This window comes from Hippocampus comes, unplaced genomic scaffold (genome assembly GCF_001891065.2).
Source record: "Hippocampus comes isolate QL1 unplaced genomic scaffold, H_comes_QL1_v1.1 scaffold159, whole genome shotgun sequence".
NCBI classification, from domain to species: domain Eukaryota; kingdom Metazoa; phylum Chordata; class Actinopteri; order Syngnathiformes; family Syngnathidae; genus Hippocampus; species Hippocampus comes.
Window position 1 is genome coordinate 966,395 of NW_017805742.1, and position 23,287 is coordinate 989,681.

The following is a 23,287-nucleotide window of genomic DNA, read 5'->3' on the forward strand; positions in this document are numbered from 1 at the left end:
GTAGTAAGTTTCTTACCCAAGGTACCCACCCAGTGCTCTTGTCTCATCTACGATATTCTCTTTCAGGCCGTCGCCACGTTCAGACCAGACTAGTCGAGCCGAGAGCATCGTCACTGAACAGCGGGGATTGTTTCCTGCTCGTGACACCCGAGCACTGCTTTGTGTGGATAGGAGAGTTCTCTAATGTCATTGAGAGGGCCAAGGTGATCTCTAGTTCTACATTACGTGATTACGTCTAATTCATCATTACTATAAGCCCCTTCCTGAATATGGATGGATGTTTTTTTTTGTTTTTTTTTTAGGCTATGGATCTGGCAATGTACATCCAAACAAAGAAAGACTTGGGCTGCAGGGCAACTAAGGTACAGATCATCGAGGAAGGCGCCCAAATGCAGAGTCCAGATTCACAAGAGTTTTGGACCATTCTCGGAGGACAGACTCCTTACCAACGTAAGAAATGATCCAAATTTTATCTATGAATGGAAAAAAGGTTGACACACTTCCTGTCTCGGCGATTAGCTGCTGGTCCGCCAGAGGAGGACGACCGCTTTGAGAACGCCATCGTGGAGACCAACTGCATCTTTCGCCTGGTCGCTGACAAATTGATGCCTGATGATGATGAATGGGGGAAGGTCCCTCGCTGCTCCTTGCTGTCATCGAACGAGGTCAGCGGCGGTGCGCCAAAAACACTCTGGACATCACTTTTCAGAAAGATGTCCACCCCTAGTGTTGGTATACCATGGTTACGCTTTAATATGTTGAAGTTTCACTGTGGCTCACGGTCTGCGCACCAGGTGGTGGTGTTGGACTTCGGCAGCGAGGTGTACGTGTGGCACGGCAAAGAAGTGACGCTGGCCCAGAGGAAGGTGGCCTTTCAGTTGGCCAAACACCTCTGGAATGGTACCTTTGACTACACCTGCTGCGACATCAACCCCCTGGACCCCGGAAGCTGCAACACCCTAATACCAAGGTATGAACCCTGGATTACTGGTCGGAGCTTTGAAGTCTCTGGCGAAGGACACATTTGTAATTGATGTAAAGGATACCAACTACCCAAGCTGCAACACCTTAATACCAAGGTATGAACCCTGGATTATAGTTTTGAAATCTCTGGCGAAGGACACAGGTGTAATTGATGTAAAGGATACCAACTACCCAAGCTGAAGTGGTTCGCCTTGAACAACCACTTCCTTGTCAATACGGTAATCATCTGCCGCAGGAAGGGCCAAGGCCGTCCCGAATGGGCGATATTCGGCAGGCTCACCGAGTACAATGAGACCATCTTATTCAAGGAGAAGTTTGGGGACTGGTCCGAAGTGAAGCCGCCACTGTCACCGACAGAAGTGAGCGATCAGCTATCAGAACAACAGGTTTGCATCAAATACTGATTGACTGTACCGGTCAGGTTTAGAAACCACAACTCGGAGTCGAAGTGATTGATTTTTAGCCTTATTTACCACTGGGCCGTTTTTCCAGAAGTCCACAAAGCGGGAGTGCCGGCCGTATGACGCCAGCCTGATGCTGCCGCTCCTCCAGTCATCTGCCACCACTATCTTGGATGGCGTGAATGTGGGCCGAGGCTATGGATCAGTGGAGACAGAGGACCACATGAGGACTCAAGAGATCAGCACCCTTTCGGTGGATGTGTGGCACATCCTGGAGTTCGACTACAGCCGCCTACCACGCCAGAGCATCGGCCAGTTCCACGAAGGTGACGCCTACGTGGTCAAATGGAAGTACATGGTCAGCACGTCAGGTATGTCCTGCCTTTCACTCTGGGTTCTGTTTCCACGCAGTGGATGATTTTTAACGGCTTGGTTTTGCTTCAGTGGGACGCAGAAATAACCCAGAGGTGAGGAGCACTGGACCAGGACGGGAGAAATGTTGCTATTTCTTCTGGCAAGGCCGACACTCCACTGTTAGCGAGAAAGGAACGTCGGCATTGATGACGGTTGAGCTGGATGCGGAGAGAGGGGCTCAGGTAGAAATACAGGGAATCTTTTTTCCTTTTTACATCACTTGTTGCTAGGTAGAGTTCATACGGTTTGTGATTAGCCTTTTGGTCCATTAAAAAAAATGGAATGTGCTGGCCACACCCATGCACTGTTTCAACATCAACAACAATTCAGTCTTTTTTTTTTCTGGTCATGACACTTGTTGCCGGACAGAGTTCATCGAGGGTTGTGACTGGTTCATCAGTCCATAAATAATATTTACATGCCCAATCAGTACGCGTTGTTGTGCTGAAACGTATTTGTCATGTTCACTGTGTTCTCTGTAATGGACGGTCAGGATTGTCATTTGCTCTGATGCGCCAATTTTTTTATGGATCTCTGTGTAAAACTAGTGTCTGTATGAGATGCTATTTTGCCTGCACAAAGTGGGGCACACAGGCAACCTGGCAATTTCCAAGTTCCGAGGTAGTATCCGAGCCGTATCCGAGCCGTATCAGAGCTGCGGCAACATCTGTGTGGAAGCGACTGCCGGGACAGAGGTGTCCCATTTAACGTCTGCCGCTTTTTTCTGGCCTATTGATCAAATTGGTCAAATGCAATTGTTCCCTTTGCTGGGTTTTGTATAAAATGCACAGTCGTACTGTAAATAGATTGTATTGGTTTTATCTAGAAGTTCTCTGTAGATGAAGTGGATCTTCACACCCGTGATGCAACATTTTTTTTAGGATCTGAGTGTGGAAAATGTGTTCTTTGTTCTGATCAGGTGCAAGTGCAGCAGGGCAAAGAGCCTCCGTGTTTCCTGCAGTGTTTCAATGGTGGAATGATCGTCCACGCCGGAAAGCGGGAAGAAGAGGAGGAGAATATCCAAAGTAAATGCGTATTTTTAGTTCATGATTCATGCCTATCGATTTGTGGCATTCACTGGCTTTTTTTAAGGCGAATGGCGTCTGTACTGCGTGCGTGGTGAGGTGCTGGCAGAGGGCCACCTGCTAGAAGTGGCGTGCCCGCGTATTTTTAGTTCATGATTCATGCCTATTGATTTGTGGCATTCACTGGCTTTTTTTTTTAGGCGAATGGCGTCTGTACTGCGTGCGTGGTGAGGTGCTGGCAGAGGGCCACCTGCTAGAAGTGGCGTGCCTCTGCAGCAGCCTGCGCTCTCTACCGTCCATGATCCTGCTCAGTGTCGACAAGGCAGCTATCTACCTGTGGCACGGCTGCAAGACACAGGTGCACACCCGCAGTGTGGCCAGCACGGCGGCGCTCAAGATCAAAGAACAGTAAGGGGGGGTTTTTTTGTTTATTTTTTGTGTTTCTTTTAATTGTGTGATATGAACACACCATCTTTATGAATTGATTTTTAAATGTAAAACAGATGTACGTTTTTGCAAATAAAATACTATTAATTTAATACACAAATGCTCACAAATATTAAAGAAACATTTACTGAAATAATCCAAATACTATTAAAAAATGTCCTTAAATAATTGCAAAATAATACTTTAATTAAAATAAAAATACACTTCAGTTTTAATGAATACAATTTCTATTCTTTTTGAGTTTCACCTGTCAATGGAAAAATTATGTTCATTTAATGATTAAAGTCATCAGGTAATAGATGTCAAATTCAGTCAAATAAATACAAATGTCCCTAAATAAATAAAAATGCCATTTCCTGGATACAAATGTCATTGAATAAATGCAAATCTTATTTAAAAAATTTAAATAAATGCAAATATTATTGAATAAATACAAATGTCAATACAGATAAATTCATTAATACATCAATAAATACATTGAAACAGAAGCAAAATGTCCTTAAAAATAAAACTTCAATTAAATAAATAAATACAAATGATATTCTATCAATTAAGGTGTGAAGAAAGAGAGAGAGAGAGAGAGAGAGAGAGAGAGAGAGAGAGAGAGAGAGAGAGAGAGAGAGAGAGAGAGAGGATGATTAAATAGGTACAATATAGTATCAAAATACTTTTGGGACATGTTTCCCTTCAGGTGTCCTCTTGAAGCAGGACTCCACAACAGCAGTAAGGTGACCATTCATGAGTGCGACGAGGGCGTGGAGCCGCCGGGCTTCTGGGAGGCTTTGGGACACAAGGACAGGAAGGCCTACGATTGCATGTTGCAAGGTGACAAATGTCCACCTCACACAGCTGTATTCTCATGATACATAGTACTGTATTAATTTTGAGCTTTTGTCCTTAAAAGGGTAATTTGGTGTTTACAATCCCATACAAGGTCATGTTTCACACCTCAGACCAACACAAGGCAACATGCTTCAGTATCAGAATTCCCAAAACAATGATATTGGGACAACTCTGTAAGGAGAAAAAGTAAAGACAATGTGAACTTAGGACAAAAGTTTTGTGACACATGCAGCTTTAAAAAAAAAAAGTGAAATTTGACAAAAGTATTTGTACACAGGAAATGAACATGTGGAGTTCAGTAACAAGGAAATATGTCTTCCTGCAGACCCTGGAAAATTCAACTTCACTCCACGGCTCTTCCAATTGACCAGCACATCAGGAGAGTTTGTGGCGACCGAGTTCTTCCACCCGTCCCGTGCGCCGGACCTTGTCAGTTCGCTGCCCTTCCTGCAGGAGGAGCTCTACAACGTGGTGCAACCAGGTGAGGCTCGTCTCAAAGCTATTTTTCTCCTTCTTTAGTTCAAGGTTTAGACTCAAAAGAATACTGGACTGTGTGGCTTTCCCAGCGTTGTTCCTGGTGGACAACTTCCACGAGGTCTATTTGTGGCAAGGCTGGTGGCCACAGGACAGCGAGAGCAGTGGATCAGCTCGCATGCGCTGGGATGTGGACAGGAAGTGCGCCATGGAGACGGTGCTACAGTACTGCAAGGGTAACCTTACCGCCCCCCCCTCCCCTTCAGCCCAATACTATTAAACCCATTGCTATAGTTTAGTTAGTTGAGTTTAGTTTAGCTTAGCATGGCCTTTTTTTTATATCACATCAAGTAATAAAGCAGTTTACTTATTACCACAAGGGCAACCAAGGTTTACCATTCAACAATATGTGAAACAGACACCCCATAGAAGCTACGAGTATCCAAAACTTATTCGGTGGGGGCTGTGGGGGAAAAAAACAACATACAATTAATATTTAACGGGAAAATCTGAAATAAATAGAACATTGATCACAGTTAGTGGGTTCAAACAGATACCTTGACAATAATTCAGTTTTTAAGTTTCCTCCTGACGACCTATATCCCATGATAAACTTCCAGTGGATTTCAATGGCAGTCTGTTGTGTTTTTTGCAGAGAAGAGTGACCGGAAACCTCAGAAGTCATACCTGATACACGCTGGACTGGAACCACTCACCTTCACCAACATGTTTCCTAGCTGGGAGCACCGGGAGGATGTCGCCGAGATCTCAGAGAGGGTAATGTCACGTTTGGTGGCAGTCCTAGCTTGAATGGCGCCCTATATGAGACCCCCCCCCTATTGGATCCCCCAGGACCCTACAGCAAACAAGTAAATTGTTGTGTAAAGTGTGATCAGCAAACATGACATGGCTGATGTAATACACTACAATACAATAAAATATATCCTGATTTATATAGCGCTTTCACAACAGCTACAACTGTGACTAATCGATCAGTGATTCTCAACTGTTGGGTCGGGAACCTAAAGTGGGTTGACTGGTTGTAAAAAATTACAGGTGTCTATCGTTTACAACAGTACCGACATTTCAATGTAACAGATGAATACCGTACATTTTGGACCAAAGAGCTTCTCCTTAAAAAGCAATTGTTGTGGCTGCAGGAAGCAGAGGTGTGCAACCAGATCATCCTGGTCGAGGACGTGCTGGCCCGGCTCAGTCAGAACACGTTCCCGCTGGACCAGCTGAGGGCCCGGCCGCTCCCGGAGGGTGTGGACCCACTACGCCTGGAGATCTATTTGTCAGACCGTGACTTCGAGGTCAGGGAAATAGACGTTAATGTTGCTTTTAATGAAAAATGGGGCAAACCCCATATGGTTGCCAACAATACTCTATATCAGTAATGTTAGACAAACTTCACAGATCTCACCAGCTAGCCAATGAGCTAGCAGGCTTGTGTGGCGTCACCTCTTTCCTTGGAAATTTAGAGAACGACACAGAGGGAGCCGTTCAGGAAATTATTGCATCCAAGAAAGATAAATTTTCGGACTGAAGGCATAGCTAGCTAACTCTTTGCTGTAGCAGTAGAAATGGGCCTAGTCATAATCACTCAGTAACTTGCCCGAGATAACTACTAATGCTCATAAAGCCGTTCAAGTTCTTATCTTGTTCTTTCTGATGTCACGCCGATGTCACTCCGATGTCACTCCCAATTAGAATTTTTTAACATTTGAGTCGTATTGCTGTTTTGGCTCACACCCTCCTGCTACGCCATAACACAACATTCCATGGTCCCGTCTCCTCAGCACATAAACATTAGATGTGGACGTCGACATCACAATTTGGTAAAATTATTCAGAAAGATTTGTTCACAGACAGGTTTTGAGACACAGAGGCAGAAAAACAAATAATGTTCTTATTATTTATTATTAAAGACTCACATTTCCATAATATGTCCCCTTTAACTCCCACTTTTCAGAGCAAGTACTAGATGTGTTGAGGTAAGATTACCCTTTAAACTCTCATACTGCCGAATCACATTTTCTGTGCACGACGACCACCCTTGAAAAATAAGAACTGAACCAGAGGAAGTGTGGTGGGTTGCATTGTGATTGTCTGCAGCTATGGATTTCCTCGCATTCTTTGCGCTATCGTCCTCCCAAGTGTCATAAAAACACATGCGTGTCACTCTTTTTCTTCCTGATGTTCACTTTCCTCCAGATTAATAAATGAATGCATCACTCTCACAGTGTACAACGTGAAGCATGACCAATGATTCAAATGAATGATGAATAGCAGCTAGCCACACATGTTGGTGCATGTCACATAGCGCAAGAATTCTCACACTTTTCTGAAACGGCACCTAAGTGTTAAAAATGATTCAGCCATTCTAAAAATAGCAACACCAAAGAAATGTCATGACAGTCACAATCACTGTGTGCATATTACTAATGTCTTGAAAGGTAAAATGAAGCTCACATTTTTATTATAATATGTTGTATGGTGCCCCTCTAGTCTAAACACGTTATTCTAATTCATATTGAGTTTGTGAAATGCAAATTCAGCAGCAAAATCCACTCGTTTTTATCCATCTCACATGGGCGGCCATTTTATCACTTGCTGTCGACTGAAAATGACATCAGAGTTCAGCTAAGACCAGTCACGGCACATGACCTAACTCAAAAAACAGGATAGCTGATTGGTTGTTACCTGACAGCACAATGGAATGTTTGCCTCAGATCTGAGGTTCGGAGTTTCAATTTTGGCTCTGGCCATCCTGTGTGCTTTACCCTCTGTCCTTGTGTGCGTTTTCTCGATGTAATTCATCCATCCCACCTTTCGCAAACACACATATTCCCTTCACCAAAGTGTCCGTGGGTGTCAATATGAGCATTAATGCTTGTTTGTCTTTTATACCCTTGCCGATTGGCTGGAGACCAGTCCAGCGTGTAGCCTGCCTCTTGCCCAAAGTCGGCCGGGATAGTTTACTCATAACCCGAATGAGGACAAGCACTACTGAAAAACAAAGGATTGGTTGGATGGTTTTTATTTGACAGGGGTGCTGTTAAATGGATTTATGATTACCGATTGATTGTTTTAATTGTGCGTTACAGTTGCTGTTTTGATTTTCACTTTGCTATGCACTTTTATTAACTGGCGCGTGCGTGTGTACTTTGCAGGAGGCTCTGGAGATGAAGAGGGACAAATATGAACGTCTGCCAGGGTGGAAACAGGTCAATTTGAAGAAGGCCAAAGGACTGTTTTAAGCAGGTTTCATTAAAGATGGAACAAGAAAAGCACAAAAAGGGGGAAAGAGAAAGATGGAAATTTACAGGGAAACGGCATGAAGACTTGAAAGGCACTTCCTGTTTTGTGTCGGAAAATCGCAACACCAAATGTGTTGGTTTTTGTGGAGCTGACACCACGTTACGCAAGTGTGCAGATTTGGCATCATCGTTACAATGTAAATGTTTGATTTAAAATCATGTATAGTGCCTTTGCTTAATTTTCTTGTGTACAGTTTATATAAAGACGGTGGCATAAAGCATAGAAAATCCAAAATGGAGTCATTTTGTGTGTCCTACTTCATAAATGAAAGCACTTTTGAGCCCACTTTAACTGATTGAGATTTTTTTTTTTTTGAACAAAAGTATGTTGTTTCCATGGAATGAATGAATGAATAAATAAATGACAATAGAGTGAATAGAATTTGAAAAAACAATCTGTAAATATGTGAATCTGTGGATGCTGGGCCACGAGTATACTACTGTACAGGGGTACACTATATTGATTACACTTTTAACCCCTCTTTGATTGAGGATGCATTCTTTGTAATATTGTCTGTCCCCCCAAAAAAGCTGTCAGTTCCATGAAATAAAAATAATAGCATTTTATTGCACCATTATTTTTATTATTATTATTATTAATAATAATAATAATAGTAGTAGTAAGAAACTTAATTACACCCGACGGAAGTACGCCACTCCAACCCAGGAAGTTATTTTCGCCGCCCCCCCCCCCCCCGTGTGGGCGGCAGCAGGAGTCACATGACGCTGATAACCACATAAAATGAGCCGTCACTGGCCCACCGGTCCCTCTCCTCCTTGTTTGGCCGCAGTTGAGGACAACTGTTGGGTTGGCCGAATTGTCAACACTTTTCACACGGTATGTCCAAGTTTTACTCTCTTTCTTCAACTAGCCTTTTATTGTTCGTTGTTAACTTGTGGTGCGTTTATTGAGTTATTTCCGTGTTGAATTGTTGGCGAGCTTCCTGCCTTGGCAGCTCACCTCGTGGTTCTTGTGCCACTCCTAACAAGATGGCAGCTTGAGCTCAAGTGATGCATTTCAACTTTAGACTGTACGTTTCGAGTTATGGAACGGCTCCTTAGTGAAGTCTTTGAGCGTGGGGTACAGTGCCGCTCATTTTATCCAGCGCAATTTTTGTAAGGCGCCACCTGCTCTAGCGCTCGTTTGGGTCCTCGTCAAACAAAATGTCGTCTTTTAACCCCGTGGGTCAAGCCTAAAATGATGAGTTGCATGTGAGTCCGTGTTTCAGCTGAGTCTGATGATTATTCTTCACTGCACTGACGTGTTTGACCCCACACCACGTGGAGAGGTGTGGTACTTGTTTTTAAATGATTGGTTGAACGGTTTCTAATGCAAAGAAAAATCCATTCTTTATTTTTAGGTTCTCTGCAGTGACCTTGATACCAAGGTGGGTCTTGAACTGCCCTTTGCACACTATTAACGTATGGATCAACATTACAGCTTTTACATGCAGGTTTTTTTTTGTTTCTTTTTAGGTGATGTTCCCGAGATGTATTCTGCTGCTCCAGAACGTTGAGTAGAGTTTAAATACATTTTGAAAGTTTAAGTGCCACCTACAGCGATGATATTTAGTCAACACCTCAAGAGAGTTTTACAAATACATACCATACAAGTGTAATTGTGTGGCAGTAGATGCTATACACTGAAACGATGCGGGGGGAGTAGGGCTTATAGAGAATCTAAATTTTGAAATAAGGCGCTCATAAATTATGGACTCTTGCATGTTTTGGGGTGAAGGGGTTTTAAAAAGTCTAAATTGACTTTCTTGAGATTAGAACTTCAATTTTGTAACCTCCCCACTTTTCACTGTTCATCTCGTGTACTAAAACATTAATATGAAATGTGTTAGTGGCAATTTCTTTTTGACAGGTGGTAAGTTTAGGGTGAATGTGGCATTCCTCATCCCAATGTTTCCCCTCAATCATGCATAGTCTTGTCCAATCTGACTGGAGTTTTGTGTACACGCCTCAAACTTGTCTAATAAAATGATTTTGTTGAAATGTGTGTAGTTTGATTTGTGAACTGTTGCACATGACTCTTCCAGTCAGGCTAACTGTCGAAAAATGGTTACTTGAAAAGCACATTTATCATGTCATTAGGTACACTACCTGAGAGAAGTGTTCAAACTCTAAAACGGCTGTTACAAACAAAACATTTCTGCTTCCAGTGTCGGGCATCATGTCACAACGTCCATTACAAATAGAATTAGGTGCATTTCATCAAACAGCATTTTGGTTAACTTGAACCAAATATCTACAATTCTATAAACTGGAACAAATTTATATTCTGTATTTCTAATTGTGTACATTAACTGGAGTAATTCAACCAATTAAGTGAAATTGGGTAACTTCCCTCGGTACGCCCCTGGCTCTCACGTGACAAGTTGTAAATGACTGAACAAAATGGTCAGTTTGGTTATCGTTACAAAAGTCTGCATGTCCCACATGCGTTTTTATTTGTGTGCTCTCCGTTCAAGCACGTCAGTTCCTTCAGCGCTCGTCATTGTCCATTTTGTGCCGACGACGAGGCTGCGCCGGAGTCCACGTTGCTGAGCGTCACGTCCTTGTTCCGCTTGGTCCCTGTCTGGTCCAGTGACGTCCCCTCGAAGAGACGCGCCATGAAGCCTAAGCCGTTCTTCCTGATGTACGATTTGCCAGCGAAGGTGTACAGGACTGGGTTGGCGCAGCTGCTGATGAAGGCCAGGGCCGACGTCACGGCACGACTCGTCTGGTAGATGTGCTCCAGACTACGGGGAGACGCAGCAGCTTGGGTCAGGAGGTCAAAGGTAAGCAGCATACTTGGTCGGAAGCTAACATGTTCAGGAAAGGAGTGTCTTAATCTGAGATGTTGAAGACTGCAAATTGTATTCAAGGTTCAAATTAGGTTTGTTGATTTTATTTATTTATTTTTTTGTTTTGAGGGTCAGGTTAGCCGAGACAACTTTGTCCAAGACAAATTGAGAAAATGGTTTATGAAACATGTCAGGTATGTTTGTGGAAAACTGACGTTCGCAAAAATCATGCTTTCGATTTCTTCACCCAAACCAACAGAAGCGATTTGCTTTACGGTTTCATGCAGTCAAATTTTTTTGGTTTGTTTCAACTCACATTTCTCGTCTGCGTGAGCCCTCCGAGTACCATTCAGCCGCCACCTTGGACCAGACCAAAACACAGTGTTTGTTGAAAAGAATGGACCATTAAGCTTTGAGGATCATGACGTAAAAGCTATCAGGCAAACCTGTATCATGTTGATGACGTGGTACGGCAACCAGAAGAGACAGAACATCACCACAATGGCCAGGATAAGATTTTCACTGCGGACCTTCCGGCGGAACTTGGTCTCTCTTAGGCGCTTTAGAATAAGCACGTAGCAAGTGATGATGATGGCGTAAGGCAGGACGAAGCCCGCCACTGTCTCTAAGGAGTACTGGAACCTCACCTGCACACAGTGATGTTCATTTTTTTTAATGCCATAGATCTGATCGTATGTTTGACTGGGATTGGTTTTCGTACACATCACAAAAGTACGGCCACTGTACGTTTATCATTGGCCCGCCGCATATTCTAAGAAAACCAAATTGGCCTGCGTCACCGGATTAGTGTGTCAAATTTTTTGAAAAAGCTCCGGCCTCCCTGTGTGGAGTTTGCATGTTCTCTGCAGGCCTGCGTGGGTTTTCTCCGGGTACTCCGGTTTCCTCCCACATTCCAAAAACATGCATGGCAGGCTGATTGAACACTCTAAATTGTCCCTAGGTGTGAGTGTGAGCACGCATGGTTGTTTGTCTCTGTGTGCCCTGCGATGGGCTGGCAACCGGTTCAGGGCCCCCCCCGCCCCACACCTACTGCCCGAAGACGGCTGGGATAGGCTCCAGCACCCCCCTGCCACCCTTGTGAGACTAAAGCGGAACGGACGATGGATGGATGTTCATTGAAGATAAAATTGCCTTCCATATTAAAAATTGAAGATAAAATCTTATCTGTTCTGCCCGTCGGAAAAGTCACACTTTTTAATGTTTACAAAATAACATTGACCATTTTCAACTTTGGCTACGGGTGCTTACGTAACGAGGCAGCGTGTGGTTGGGCACGCACACGTGTCGTGTCTTGTTCCGGTCGTCTTTGTCTTCCCGTACATCCCGGAACACCAGCGAGGGCAACGCGGTGACGGCCACCAACAGCCACATGCCCAGAATGACGCGGCGCACCAGCTTCCTGCTGAGCCTGGCCGCCGTCTTGCGTGGCAGCACTACCACCACCAGCCGGTGCACGCTCATCAGCGTGATGAGGAAGATGGAGGCGTACATGTTGACATTGCAGAGGTAGAAGAGGCCCTTGCACATGGCCGTCCCGAAAACCCACGTCTGCTTGGCCAGGTAGACTATGAAGAAGATGGTGAGGGCCATGAGGAAGCCGTCGGCGCACGCCAGGTTGAGGATGAGCAGCGTGGTGACAGAGTGGCGGCGGGCGCGAGCGAGGATGCTCCACACGATGAAGAGGTTGCCGGGTACGCCCAGCAGGAAGACCAGACTCAAGATGAGGGCACCCACCGTGGTGGTGTAGTCATTGCTCACCACGCTGTCGTCTTCGGGGTTGTTGTTGCGCACGATGACATCGCTCAGATTGTTCATGCTGGACGGAGAGGAGAAAGAGCATAGGGATGGCCTTATTTTTGTGAACGAAAACCAATTTCACAGCAAGGAGGTTCTTGACTAGTTCCTGTCTTGGTTCTTGACATTTGTATTGTTGTTTGTGATTCTCTTTTCAACTTTGTTCTTGACTTTTTTGATATGCAGGCTCCTGAGTTGATTTTTGTTAATTACTGTGTTTTGTTTATTTTAGATTGTTTTTGTCCGTTTTTGGGACTGCTTCTTCACTCTGCTCGTTTCATGTCGCTTTTGTTGTGGTTTTTGACTTGGTTCTTAAAATGGTTGTTGACATGGTTCAAGGCTGATTTTAAATATTTTTTTTGATTGGTGACTTTTTTTTTAACTTGATTTTTGACTTTTTTTGTGTGTGTTTAAAATTGTTTTTGACAGAGCTGGAACATATTGGTTCCACCTGCTGTTAACTTGGTTTTGAGCATCTCAATTTTTGACTTGATTTGTGATTGTTTGGTTTTTTTTGTTTTGTTTTGTTTTTTGCCTGTCATTGACTTGGTTTTTAATTGGTACTCACCAATAAAGTGGTTCTCTTTGAGGTTCTTGGCTGTGTCAGTTTTTTTTCCTTTGGTTCTTTGCATAGTTTTCACTTGATTCTTGGCTGCGTCACAACTTTGTTCTGGATTTTTTTTTGGGGGGGGGGGGGGGATGTGTTGTTCCAAGCAGGTTTTAGGCATCGTTTTGACAGTGTTTTCATGTAATTACTAATGTGGTCCTTCACTTTATTTTATTAATTTAAATACAGTTTCTTCCCTTGGTTTTTAAGTTGTCTTGACCCGGAGAGCTGTGCTTTACCAAGCGCTATTCTAGTTTTATCATAACTAGCGTGATTAGAGATTTTGTCTCTTATTTTACATAAACCACCAACCTGACGTCGTCTCACAAATATTCACGCAAGGATCTGAAGCCAACCGCTTTCACTCTGCATGCTAAAACACGCAGCCCCGAAAATTTCACTTAAAGCGCCTGTTGCTACTTTGACTGCATTTCACCTCCAGTGAGGCTTTAAAATGCAAACAGTAAATTTGGGGTCACAATAGATTAAGAGAGTTTTTGGAAATCACCACACAAAGTCTAAAAACAGTCATGTGAAGATCAAAACCAAAATTCGACAACACGACAAAGTGAAAATGCGTATAATTTTTTTCAATAAAAAACTATTATAGATTCTAATAAATAATTGATAACTAGCATAATTTACTTATTGCAACAAATCTAAGTAAAAATGGCCTTTGTAATACGTGTCTGCTCACCTGGTTTTATCTGATCATGTATAACAGCTTCAAGCTTTCCTTTTTAAGAAGGTGTGAGATAATAGCTCGTCTTTTTTTCAGAAAAAGTACTTATAATCAGCAACCTCTCCTTTATCAATACCAATGCCCCCAAAATGGGCCGTCATTTATGGTTAGGTAAACAGAAATGAAAAGCTAGTCAGAGAAGCCGGCACCGTTGAAAGAGATCCGAACGAGGCATATGTTGAGAATCACTGACCTTTCAAGGATGCAAATTGTCCAAATGAAAATATTCCACTTGTCCTGCTCCGTCTGTTGCCTTGAGTGACTTACCGTGTCACGGCGCTCCATCCTAACGTGAATCACACCCTACACTTGCGCGCACATACATGCTGTGACATGCACACAGGTGTGTGCACTTCCCTTTTCCTATGAAAATTTTACTTTTTACTCATGGAAGTGTTGTTCTCGTTCAGTGAATCAAGCCATTGTATGACTGAGGCCCTTATATATATAGTGATGTTGAAAGTACAATTTATAAGCGTTCAACTTTTGCGGTGGTGACGTAATCCAAATTTGTAAATTCGAAGGCGCCGTATTCCATCACTCACCAAGAGAAACGCAATCGTACAGCCATAATGACGATATTTGTATGAAAACACTTTTAGACAATAAAGATCAAACAATTAAATGAAAAACATGAATTCAGCTATTTGCATTGTTTTTAATCTGTCTTCCGTTGTTCGCTGCAAAATTCTTCTATTTGTGTTTTTGTGCTCATCCTTAAACGCCCTAAAATGCCCCAAGATTGTGTCAAAGTTCTCTAAATACACTGTACAACTCCAAATATCTATGTTCAAGTGATACATAAACACACTAAACAGGAGGTCCTCCATTTACAGCAAAGTTCCAGCCGTACGACGGCAATGTACTTACACGTTGGTGCGTCTTCCACGACGGTAACGCAAAATAAAATCACCCCACAAAACTCCCTCAGTTTTGGTTGGAATATGATGAAAATGTGTGTCTATCATGAAAGACTGTATGAAAAAGTCTCAAGAAACCAGGCTCGAAATTAAACAGGAAGCCAGACATTTTGGTTTGAAGCAGCCACTTGGTTGAATTCCAGGGCTGTGACACACCCCCACTTGGGAATTGGCCTAGATGAGCCCAACAGGAAGTAGGTAAAGTTTGTTCATTTTGAGGACACGCCATTCAAAAAGACAGTCATTTGCTACTTCCATTAGTATTAAGTGGATGATTCATTTTTTTTTTTTAAAGGGGATCATATTTCTGATGACATCTACTGTATACGTGTGTTATGTACACTAGTGTGACACATTGACATTTTACTGCCTGAAGGGAACAAATGTGCTCACTTTTGACATCTACTGTATACGTGCGTGATGTACACTAGTGTGACACATTGAAATTTTACTGCCTGAAGGGAACAAATGTGCTCACTTTGCTTCCTGTTGCACATGCCCCCCCCCCCCCACACACACACACACACACTCACAAAGTATTACATAATAGTGAGCACATTATGCACACATTCACCTGTTGGAACAAGCCTGGAATTTAGCTTTTCCCTAAGGTAGCCACAATACTGTAATTTTGAATCAAAACATAAACTCCACGTTGTTTCTTAGATAATTTATTTGCCAAAAACATTGCTTTCCCTTTATGTGCGTGTCTGTGTGTGTCCATATGTATATCTGTATATTCACATAAGAAATATATTCCTGGCAATGGAACAGGTTGAAGTGGAGCAGGATGTCGTGGTATATAGCGAGTGCGTAGTGAAAGGAATGATGCTGAACGACGACCTCATCAGTGTGGCTCCTCGTCCGTTTGTAAGGCGTCCTGGTAAGACTGCAAGTCCTGCCCAATGTACTCCGACACTGTAGATCAAGAATGACAACAAAAAAAAGTGGTCGTGAATTGATGTCATGTTGTGGTTCGTAAAATGTCTTACAAAGGACGAGTGGGCCAGACTAAAACTCAGTCTGAGATTGAATTTGAGAACAAAGATTATTTTGTCTGGGTAAATGACTGTTTGACTGTTACTCTCTCTGGTGCATCAATTTTGTAAAAACTATGTGAAATGGGCTACTGTCACTAAAATCAAATATATTTAGCTAGCATGAATAATTGAGTGTCTCTCAGTCTATTTAGTTTAAAAACCTCTCAATTACCTTCCTCAAATGTGATGGGATGCATGGTGGCGGAGCTGGTGAACTCCAGAGCACCCTCCTGAATCTTGGCATCTTTCTCGTCCCTGTGACCCATCCCCAGAGCCCTTCCTGAGTGGTCCCAGCTGTCATAATGGGAGTAAGGCACTGAACACAGGTCCTGGTAGGCGCTCTGGTTGGTTGGAGGCGAGGGACACATCTCCTGAGAGTAAGCGGAGTACTGCGGGTATGGTGGGGTGGGAACAGGAGGCAGAGGGGATGAGGAGATTGGGCTGCCGGCCGGGAAAGGGCTAAGAGAGGAAGAGTGGGAGGGAGAGGGTGAGGACGATAGGTAAGGCGAGTCTAGCCAGGGGGAAGGGGACGGTGGCTGTTGACTGCGGAGGTACAATGGCGGGAGGAGCTCAGTGAAACCCAGCTCCAGGTTCTCAAAACTGGGATGAGGTTCAGACATGTTGGGGCCAATCCCACCAGGCTCCTCTGTCGCAGTGTCGGCGCCGTATTCCTCCTGGTAAACCAGGCTAGTACATGGAGGCGAGTAGGTGGATGGGTAGGGGGACAGGTTAAACCCCAGGCCTGTCTGCTCTTCGGCCGCGGCGTTGCACCTCACGTTCATTCTGGACTGACCCCCAACCGAAGAACACACCACCCCTGCATCCAGAGGCAGCGCTTGAGGAAGGGACAGGAGTGGGTCCTCTTCCTTGAACATGACTGCAGGAAAAACAACGATAATTGATGCACCTGTACTATCATAACATTTTATGACGTTGATACTAACTGGGGACATATTTAAAGCAATGAGTGCTGCTCCTTTTCCTCTTGCCGTTGGAGACGTAAAGACTGACTGACACCGGACGAGTGATGGACAGGTCGCAGTAGGGCGGCACCCTCATGCGAAGCAAACACTAAAGGAAGAAGCAACATGTTGAAACAAGTAAAATGAGAATTCATCCAACCTTCCACTTATCAAAGGTTGGTCACAGAGGCGGCCGCCTCAGCATAGAAGCTCAGACTACCTCTCCCAAACCACTTCATCCAGCTCTATCGGGGGAATTGCAATGGCTTTCCTAGGCTGACAAAAAGACAGTGGCTCTACTCTGAGCCTCTCTTGGGTGAGTGAACTTTTCACCCAAAAGGAGAGGCCGACACCCTGCAGAGTAAACTTATTTATGCCTGCATCCATAATTTTGTTCTTTTGGTCTCTACCCACAGTTTAACATACAGATGAGGTGAATGAAGTGTAACCTCCACAAGATCTACCTCGTTGCTGTTGTCACGGTCCACGTGGGCTTCCTCTTCCCACTGAAGTTTACCATCTGATATTTTGGAAGACAGAACAGGAACAAAATCTTACCAAAATAATTGTCAGTCGAACAGATGGAAAACTTTCCATCATTCAGTGGAATACTAAAAACAACAATGGAAACAATGACTGCTCACCCGTGCTTCTCTCCATGAAAACAACTCTAGAGAGAGCCATGAAGTTGGTGCCGCTCAACAGGAGCTCCTCGCCGCCCTCTACTGAACAGGAAGTGAAGCTGACTGACTCGATGACAGGCAGCTCCTGTGCTGACCGCTGGGCTGCGGCGGACACGATACAAAATCAGGCTTATGTGTTTCACCTCTGGCAGTCACCTGGGAGCGACCACTCACAGCATTCGATGGGCAGTGAGGCCACCTGCAGGGCCAGGACCCGACCAGGTGGGACAGCAGGGGGTGCCAGAGGGAGGTGGGTGCGGAAGACCAAGCGGACACGTGTGTTCTTCCTTCCGACATCTGTTTCGCCCTTCCTCAATTCAATGTCCGAGTTCCTCAGCTTGAGAATCCCGGCGCAGTCGATGCTGCAGAGTTTAATGACGTGACTGTCAGCCACATCATCTTTCAAACAGAATCTCGGTCTACTTACAGTGCAGTCATGTGGTTCTCAGGGTTGAGGGGGATGTCCAGTACTTTTGTTCCCGCCAGGATATTCTCATGACTGGTTGTGCCCACCATTTTTCCTGTCACCCTGAAAGAAGGAAAAAAAACCTTTGAGGGAATTAACCAATGCCCATTCCTGTTCTGGACATCTCTATTTAGTTTTTGGTGATCTACAAATCAGAAGACTTAGGAGATCAGATCATTTCGGACGGCTTCGTAGTACCTGTGTATCTGATAAAAGGGGTGTGGCCTGATGGAGCGATCGTCTGCGGTTCCCACGAAAACCTGGAGAGAAAGTGGTTTCCTCTCATTGTATCCGAACAACTGCAGAGAGACAAGGTGAGAAATTAGGCCAAAACTAAGATGAGATGAGCTGATGATTCACATATTATGTGCTGAAAACTGTCCCAATTGTAAAAAAATCTTTTGGGGGTGTCTGTATTGGTGCATGGTGTCCAGGGGCAAAGCCCTGAAAGAAAAATGACCGTACTTTGAGCCCCATTTTTATAATGTCAATGGGTGTGGGTGGGTTAATAACATGATTAAAGTTAGTTTGACCAATTGTTTTATTTCAGAAGTGTGTATCAAACCGGAACCCCTTTGTATTTATCTGTATTTATCAGTACCCAAGAAGTACAGTTCCACTCAGTCTCAAAAAAGTTGGTCACCTCTACTCTAGAGGGAGACAAAGTCAAAGTTTACAACACTGTTTCAATCCACAATAGGCCCTTTCAGTCATCAACCCTTATTATCATTTCCACTTTGCCCTCCTTAAGGCGCCCCTCATAATGTCACCTTGACAACCGGATGTCCGGTCGGAGTGGCCTTGACAGCTCCTCTGCTCCCCTCGGTCTCATAGTGGGCTCGGTGGTGTGGCCGGGGTTGTACCTCGATGCGCAGTTCGTACTGGTCAAATTGGGACGGTAGGGGCCAGTCAAGTGGTGGCAGGGCATTGGACCTGCATGCATTTAAGGGTACACATGTAAAGTCGCCTCAGATCTCAGATTCTTACACCCCTTAAGGCGGCTTCATCTTAAACTGTGGTTTCAGTGAAATATGGCCCCCAGGTGAAGGGTTTTCCCTTGACGACTGCCTACCTGAAGAGAGGACTGTGGGCATTAGCTCGGGTCCGGCCCCAGGCCAAGGCAGGGGGAACCGAGAGATAGTCCATACTCATTGAGGGGGGCTCTCTCCTAGTCTGCAGGCTCTCTGTCTGCTGTTGCCCAGGGGCCTGTTCCTGATCCCTTGGAGACAACTGTGGGGAATAAGAAGTTGTAATGAGGAGTCTCCTTGGCGGAATCAAAAGGCATTTGGGATTATTGTTCAAAAACACAGACGGTGTGCCCCCCAGATTTAAGTTTCAGGTGAGAAAGATGCCTTGAGGTTTATTAAAGGAGTCAGATGGTTTAAGGGTTGAGTTCAGTTCAGTGTTTGGGTTGGTATTTGGAGAATTAGGAGTTAAATCGGTTAAAGGTTTTGGGTTGTGATTGGGTTCGTGACAGGGGTTAGGCTTTTAAAATCAGTGTTTCGGGCTGGGGTAGGCCAAGGATTTTGATTTCTAGTAGGGGTAAAGTTTAGGGTTCATGACTGGCATAGTTTGGGTTGAACTGGGGTTAGGGTAAGAATATCTCCATTTATTTAATCGTGTGGCCAGTAGTACCTGCTCCATAGATGTCTTCCTCGTTTTCTGTGGAACACTGAGCTCACAGCTGCCAGGCGAAGCTTGTGACAGAAGACTGTAGTCTCCCCCCTCTAGGACGCCCCTCTGCAGCTCCTCGGAGTAACTCCCCCTACGAGACGAGCAAGGGGACGCGAGGGGCGAGTTCCTCCGCTTCTTTCTGCCCGGCGAAGTCGGCCGGGAGGACGGCGAGAGCTCGAAATGGAGCGTGGCCTCACTGAGCTCCTCTTCTTCTACCAGCAGGGAGTCGCAACTGGAGGCCGGACTCAGCCAGCCGCGGGACGAGGGGCTGGAGGCAGGGCTGGGGCTGAGCGAGCCGGGGCACCTTTCTCGGTAGGCGAAGGGGTCCAGCAGAGGAAGATAGAGGCGCTCGGGGTCCCATCGACTGCCGCTGTCTAGGTCCCAGGAAAGAGCGGGTGCTGGCTCATCTTCAGGCGAGATGGTGGTGATCTGGATGCTGGGACACTCCACCACGCGGGACTCTGAAACCTGACAGGTAATGTCTTTCACTTGTTCGTTTTGATGTATTGAACTTTTGCTAAGTTTTCTTACCTGAACGGAGCGTGCCGGCAGGCTCTCATAAGTCCCGCTGAATTCTCTGGCCGGGGCTCTCCGTGGAGGCGGGGAATGCATCCCGGCCCGCTGATTGGCCAAAGGTGGCGGGCTGGGGATGCTGACTGGGGAGCGCTCCTCCGCATGAGAGGTGGCACAGTGGCCGTCTGTAACTGATTATTGAAGAGGGACATCAGAAAGCTCAGTACAAATTGCATAGAAATAGGGAACATTTTTTATGGATAAAATAAGAATTTAAAGTGCTTTTTGTGTTCATTTTGTGCGGGGACGGTTATGGTATGTATATATTTTTTCCCCATGTTCAACCAGACTGTAACGACTGCATTCAGCAATGTCCCACATGAGAAAGCCTCATTATATGTCCATTGAATGTTGTAAACATCATTCTGTGGCAAGTGTATCCTCTTCCATCATCATTAGCCATGCATCAATTTGACTTGGTTTGCTGGAAGCTAATTGTTGCCATATGAGCAACTCACGCAATGTTAGCATCTTTAGCATGGCCTTTTCAGTTTAATTGTGCATTTTGTACATTTTAAAGCCATCCGTGACCGAGTGTTCACGTATTAGCCAAAGAATATGATAGAAAACAAAACACAGGTAGATATGCATCATTTTGAGACAGTGTAATTGTGCTGCAGTGACAACGGGCTGAAGTTACCATGCTAATCAACTAACGGCTAACTTCCCTCAGTTTAAAGTAAATGTTTTCATGTTTTCATTTAAAGTGTGCCAGTCCATAACGCTTACAAATTAGCTGAAATATTCAGCAAAATTTGAAATAACAGGACATTTTTTGGCGCTGTATTCATGTGTTGAAATTAGCATGTTAACCAAATAGCCGCGGTCATTTTAGTCCATAAGGATCACCGATCTGTGCTGCAATTAGCATGCCAACAGTTAACTAATGTCACGTTATCTGTCTACTTGTATCTATCTCTACGAAGAAAAAAAATGTAGATCAAAACAAAATGTTTTCTTACTTTGAAACCTTTTCAAATGTTTGCACTAGCGTGTTGCTTAAATTAGCACCTACTGCATCTAGCCTTCGGAAGGAATTTTAGAAAATGTTTGTACAACTGACATCTCTGGTTTAATATAATTTTTGGAAAGTATACCTCTGATCATTTTGAGGCAAACACAGAGCACCCAATTTGCTTATCTTAGCATGTATGTTTCGATGTAAACAGAGCATCTCGCATACGTTTTCAATTCAACTGCTTTGCCAAAAAAAATGAACAAGAGGTGAAAACTAAATTGTTGCTCAATCCTTTCCTAGTTCCACCCTTTCACTTAAGTGTATATCCATTGAATGGAAATCATTAAATACTTCAAAAAAGACCCAAACTGCCTGCCCATGTCAAATTTAAGTTTATCAGATAAGCATAAATGTCCCATAAATAATAAGACCTTCTCATAATCCCACATAGTCATATGGAAAGCATTTATTCAATAGCCGCTACACGCACACACGCACACACACACAAACACAGAGCACCAATTGGGGGAGGGGGGGGTCTAGAAATGTTCAAATGTACATTTCACTTGCACGACACTACCGCTAATTGTCTTCTGCTAATGGTGATTAATCACACCATGACTTTCTGTCTTTTTGATTTGCTTTCTTTTTTCTTTTCTTTTTTTTTTTCCAAATCAATTAAGGTGGGGAAAAAGAAAAATGTTTCCTGGCAATAAAAATATTTCCAAGTCATTAAAGCTGCTGCACTGCTGGAATGCTGCAGGTTAAAAAAAAGTTTTTTTTGTTTTTTTTAAGCGCAAAATATGTGACATTATACCAGCGCTTCTAAAGTGTTTGGACCAGCAGAGAAGATCTTGAAGACACTAAATGCTTGCCGCTGCTTTAAAGTAAACAGATTAATGGCATGCCCATTCATTTTGATGCGAAAAGATGATTTAAGTCTTTTAACAAGCATTGTCACACAATGAATCAAACTCATATCTCGAGTAGAGCTGGGCAATATGACAATACCTGGATATATCGCGAAGACAATAGATAACAGTTTATCGCGTCACCTGCCTGGGGCAAAACCTTCAATCATCACTCTTATGCCGCACCCTATGCTACCAGGTGGAAAACTGAACAGCAGTGCAGGCAAGTGATTCGCAATACATTGTCACCATACTTGACAAACATTGGGTGCAAAATGAAATCTAAGAGTCATTGAAGATTAATAAATAATGGGGTGGGTGAATGAAAATAACAAATACTATTATGTTGGGAAAGAGTAAACTAACAACAACAAAACCATAATTTTGTATAGCTATTTAGAAAAAATACCCTCACGCGAGCCTGGGTACACACACCTTCAAACTATGCGAGCATTGCAGGTTTTATTTTGTGCCTCATCAAAACACAAACACATGGCGGCGGATTAGCTACACTTGTTACAAGTATCTTTCTCACGAAAGCATGACCAGAATTAAAAGTGCTTGGGTGGGTGAGTACACCTCACAGAGGTCTCGCTAGAACCGCGTCGAGGCGAAACGTATCCAACTTTGAGCAGCAAAAGAGCAGGCAAATTTTATAAATGTCTGGAGAAAACATTAAAACAAAATGATGCCACACACACACAGCTAAACAGGAAATGTTATGGTGTCCCGTATATCAACCAGGAGGATTGGCCGAGAAAATACTATTGAGGATAAGCGATTGAAAAAAAATATCTATATTGAATGCATATAATATTACAAATGAGATTTGTTTTCACAATACATTCCTGAGTTTTGATTTTGACTCTTTTAGATCTCCACGTGAAATGTTCGCAAAATTACATTGCAGTATTACTCAACTTTTTGTTTTATTTTTTCACCAATTTTCGCCAAACATTTATTTATTTTTTATTATGTCTCTTATTTAGATTGATATCAACATTTGTGCAAAACTATACTTTGATACTTTGCTTCTGTATAGCTTTGATAAAACAGCAACGCTGGACGCATTCCTCATTTGATTCAGGTCTGCTTAATGTCACTTCAAAATGAAGTCAGTAAAGGTAAGCAGTCATAGTCTGTTGTGTGTGTGCGAGTGTGTGTGTGTGTTGTGTGTGCATATATGTGTGTGTGTGTGTGTGTGTGTGTGTGTGTGTGTATATATATATATAT

General features: G+C 43.8%; 3 protein-coding genes and 2 long non-coding RNA genes across 16 annotated transcripts in view; 3 read left to right on the forward strand and 2 right to left on the reverse strand.

Annotated features, from left to right (window-relative positions):
- The window catches only part of svilb (supervillin b), a 29,429-nt gene extending 21,000 nt beyond the window's left edge, over positions 1 to 8,429 (forward strand). For 8 of the 9 annotated variants that reach the window (XM_019883721.1, XM_019883722.1, XM_019883717.1 and 5 more), the window contains 15 exons: positions 67 to 203; positions 303 to 450; positions 520 to 665; positions 795 to 970; positions 1,220 to 1,370; positions 1,477 to 1,756; positions 1,830 to 1,981; positions 2,719 to 2,824; positions 3,025 to 3,232; positions 3,963 to 4,096; positions 4,440 to 4,595; positions 4,681 to 4,824; positions 5,244 to 5,365; positions 5,749 to 5,904; positions 7,765 to 8,429. In XM_019883721.1, the coding sequence (XP_019739280.1) occupies positions 67 to 203; positions 303 to 450; positions 520 to 665; positions 795 to 970; positions 1,220 to 1,370; positions 1,477 to 1,756; positions 1,830 to 1,981; positions 2,719 to 2,824; positions 3,025 to 3,232; positions 3,963 to 4,096; positions 4,440 to 4,595; positions 4,681 to 4,824; positions 5,244 to 5,365; positions 5,749 to 5,904; positions 7,765 to 7,851 (2,303 nt within the window). In that variant the 3' untranslated portion in view covers positions 7,852 to 8,429. Of the gene's footprint in view, positions 1 to 66; positions 204 to 302; positions 451 to 519; positions 666 to 794; positions 971 to 1,219; positions 1,371 to 1,476; positions 1,757 to 1,829; positions 1,982 to 2,718; positions 2,825 to 3,024; positions 3,233 to 3,962; positions 4,097 to 4,439; positions 4,596 to 4,680; positions 4,825 to 5,243; positions 5,366 to 5,748; positions 5,905 to 6,563; positions 6,586 to 7,764 lie in introns of all 9 variants that reach the window. The other variant, XM_019883718.1, reaches the window with a different exon arrangement.
- Positions 8,430 to 8,641: 212 nt separating this feature from the next.
- Positions 8,642 to 9,908, forward strand: LOC109524111 (uncharacterized). Its single transcript, XR_002169908.1, has 3 exons — positions 8,642 to 8,749; positions 9,273 to 9,299; positions 9,388 to 9,908. It is a non-coding gene; the product is annotated as an uncharacterized LOC109524111 (long non-coding RNA).
- Positions 9,909 to 10,047: 139 nt separating this feature from the next.
- On the reverse strand, positions 10,048 to 14,870 carry LOC109524108 (leukotriene B4 receptor 1-like). 3 transcript variants are annotated; one of them, XM_019883727.1, is made up of 5 exons: positions 14,738 to 14,870; positions 11,973 to 12,540; positions 11,150 to 11,350; positions 11,020 to 11,063; positions 10,048 to 10,658 (listed from the first exon to the last, which is right to left on the reverse strand). In XM_019883727.1, the coding sequence occupies exons 1-5, from the start codon at positions 14,833 to 14,835 to the stop codon at positions 10,412 to 10,414; spliced, it is 1,158 nt and encodes a 385-aa protein (XP_019739286.1). In that variant the 5' UTR covers positions 14,836 to 14,870; the 3' UTR covers positions 10,048 to 10,411. The 3 variants fall into 3 exon arrangements, with proteins under 3 accessions (XP_019739286.1, XP_019739287.1, XP_019739288.1); XM_019883728.1 differs by lacking the exon at positions 14,738 to 14,870 and adding an exon at positions 14,061 to 14,181; XM_019883729.1 differs by lacking the exon at positions 14,738 to 14,870 and adding an exon at positions 13,823 to 14,052.
- Positions 14,871 to 15,442: 572 nt separating this feature from the next.
- nfatc4 (nuclear factor of activated T cells 4) overlaps positions 15,443 to 23,287 on the reverse strand; it is an 8,790-nt gene continuing 945 nt past the window's right edge. Inside the window, exons 2-14 of one of the 2 annotated variants that reach the window (XM_019883725.1) lie at positions 21,507 to 21,515; positions 20,144 to 20,316; positions 19,574 to 20,080; positions 19,011 to 19,168; positions 18,709 to 18,871; positions 18,137 to 18,237; positions 17,900 to 18,001; positions 17,647 to 17,834; positions 17,434 to 17,574; positions 17,254 to 17,309; positions 16,772 to 16,898; positions 16,000 to 16,704; positions 15,443 to 15,705 (exon numbers count right to left, since the gene is read on the reverse strand). In XM_019883725.1, the coding sequence (XP_019739284.1) occupies positions 15,635 to 15,705; positions 16,000 to 16,704; positions 16,772 to 16,898; positions 17,254 to 17,309; positions 17,434 to 17,574; positions 17,647 to 17,834; positions 17,900 to 18,001; positions 18,137 to 18,237; positions 18,709 to 18,871; positions 19,011 to 19,168; positions 19,574 to 20,080; positions 20,144 to 20,316; positions 21,507 to 21,515 (2,501 nt within the window). In that variant the 3' untranslated portion in view covers positions 15,443 to 15,634. The remainder of the gene's footprint in view (positions 15,706 to 15,999; positions 16,705 to 16,771; positions 16,899 to 17,253; positions 17,310 to 17,433; positions 17,575 to 17,646; positions 17,835 to 17,899; positions 18,002 to 18,136; positions 18,238 to 18,708; positions 18,872 to 19,010; positions 19,169 to 19,573; positions 20,081 to 20,143; positions 20,317 to 21,506; positions 21,516 to 23,287) is intronic. The other variant, XM_019883726.1, reaches the window with a different exon arrangement.
- The window catches only part of LOC109524112 (uncharacterized), a 7,394-nt gene continuing 4,048 nt past the window's right edge, over positions 19,942 to 23,287 (forward strand). The window contains exon 1 of the long non-coding RNA XR_002169909.1: positions 19,942 to 20,087. This is a non-coding gene — a long non-coding RNA (uncharacterized LOC109524112). The remainder of the gene's footprint in view (positions 20,088 to 23,287) is intronic.

Excerpts from the sequence above, each read along its gene's own strand:
- LOC109524108 (XM_019883727.1), bottom strand. The coding sequence starts at position 14,835 with ATGATAGACACACATTTTCATCATATTCCAACCAAAACTGAGGGAGTT. Across the intron at positions 11,064-11,149 it reads ACGTCATCAACATGATACAG|GTGGCGGCTGAATGGTACTC; the intron begins GTTTGCCTGATA and ends GTCTGGTCCAAG. Across the intron at positions 10,659-11,019 it reads GGCTCACGCAGACGAGAAAT|TCTGGAGCACATCTACCAGA; the intron begins GTGAGTTGAAAC and ends GTCTCCCCGTAG.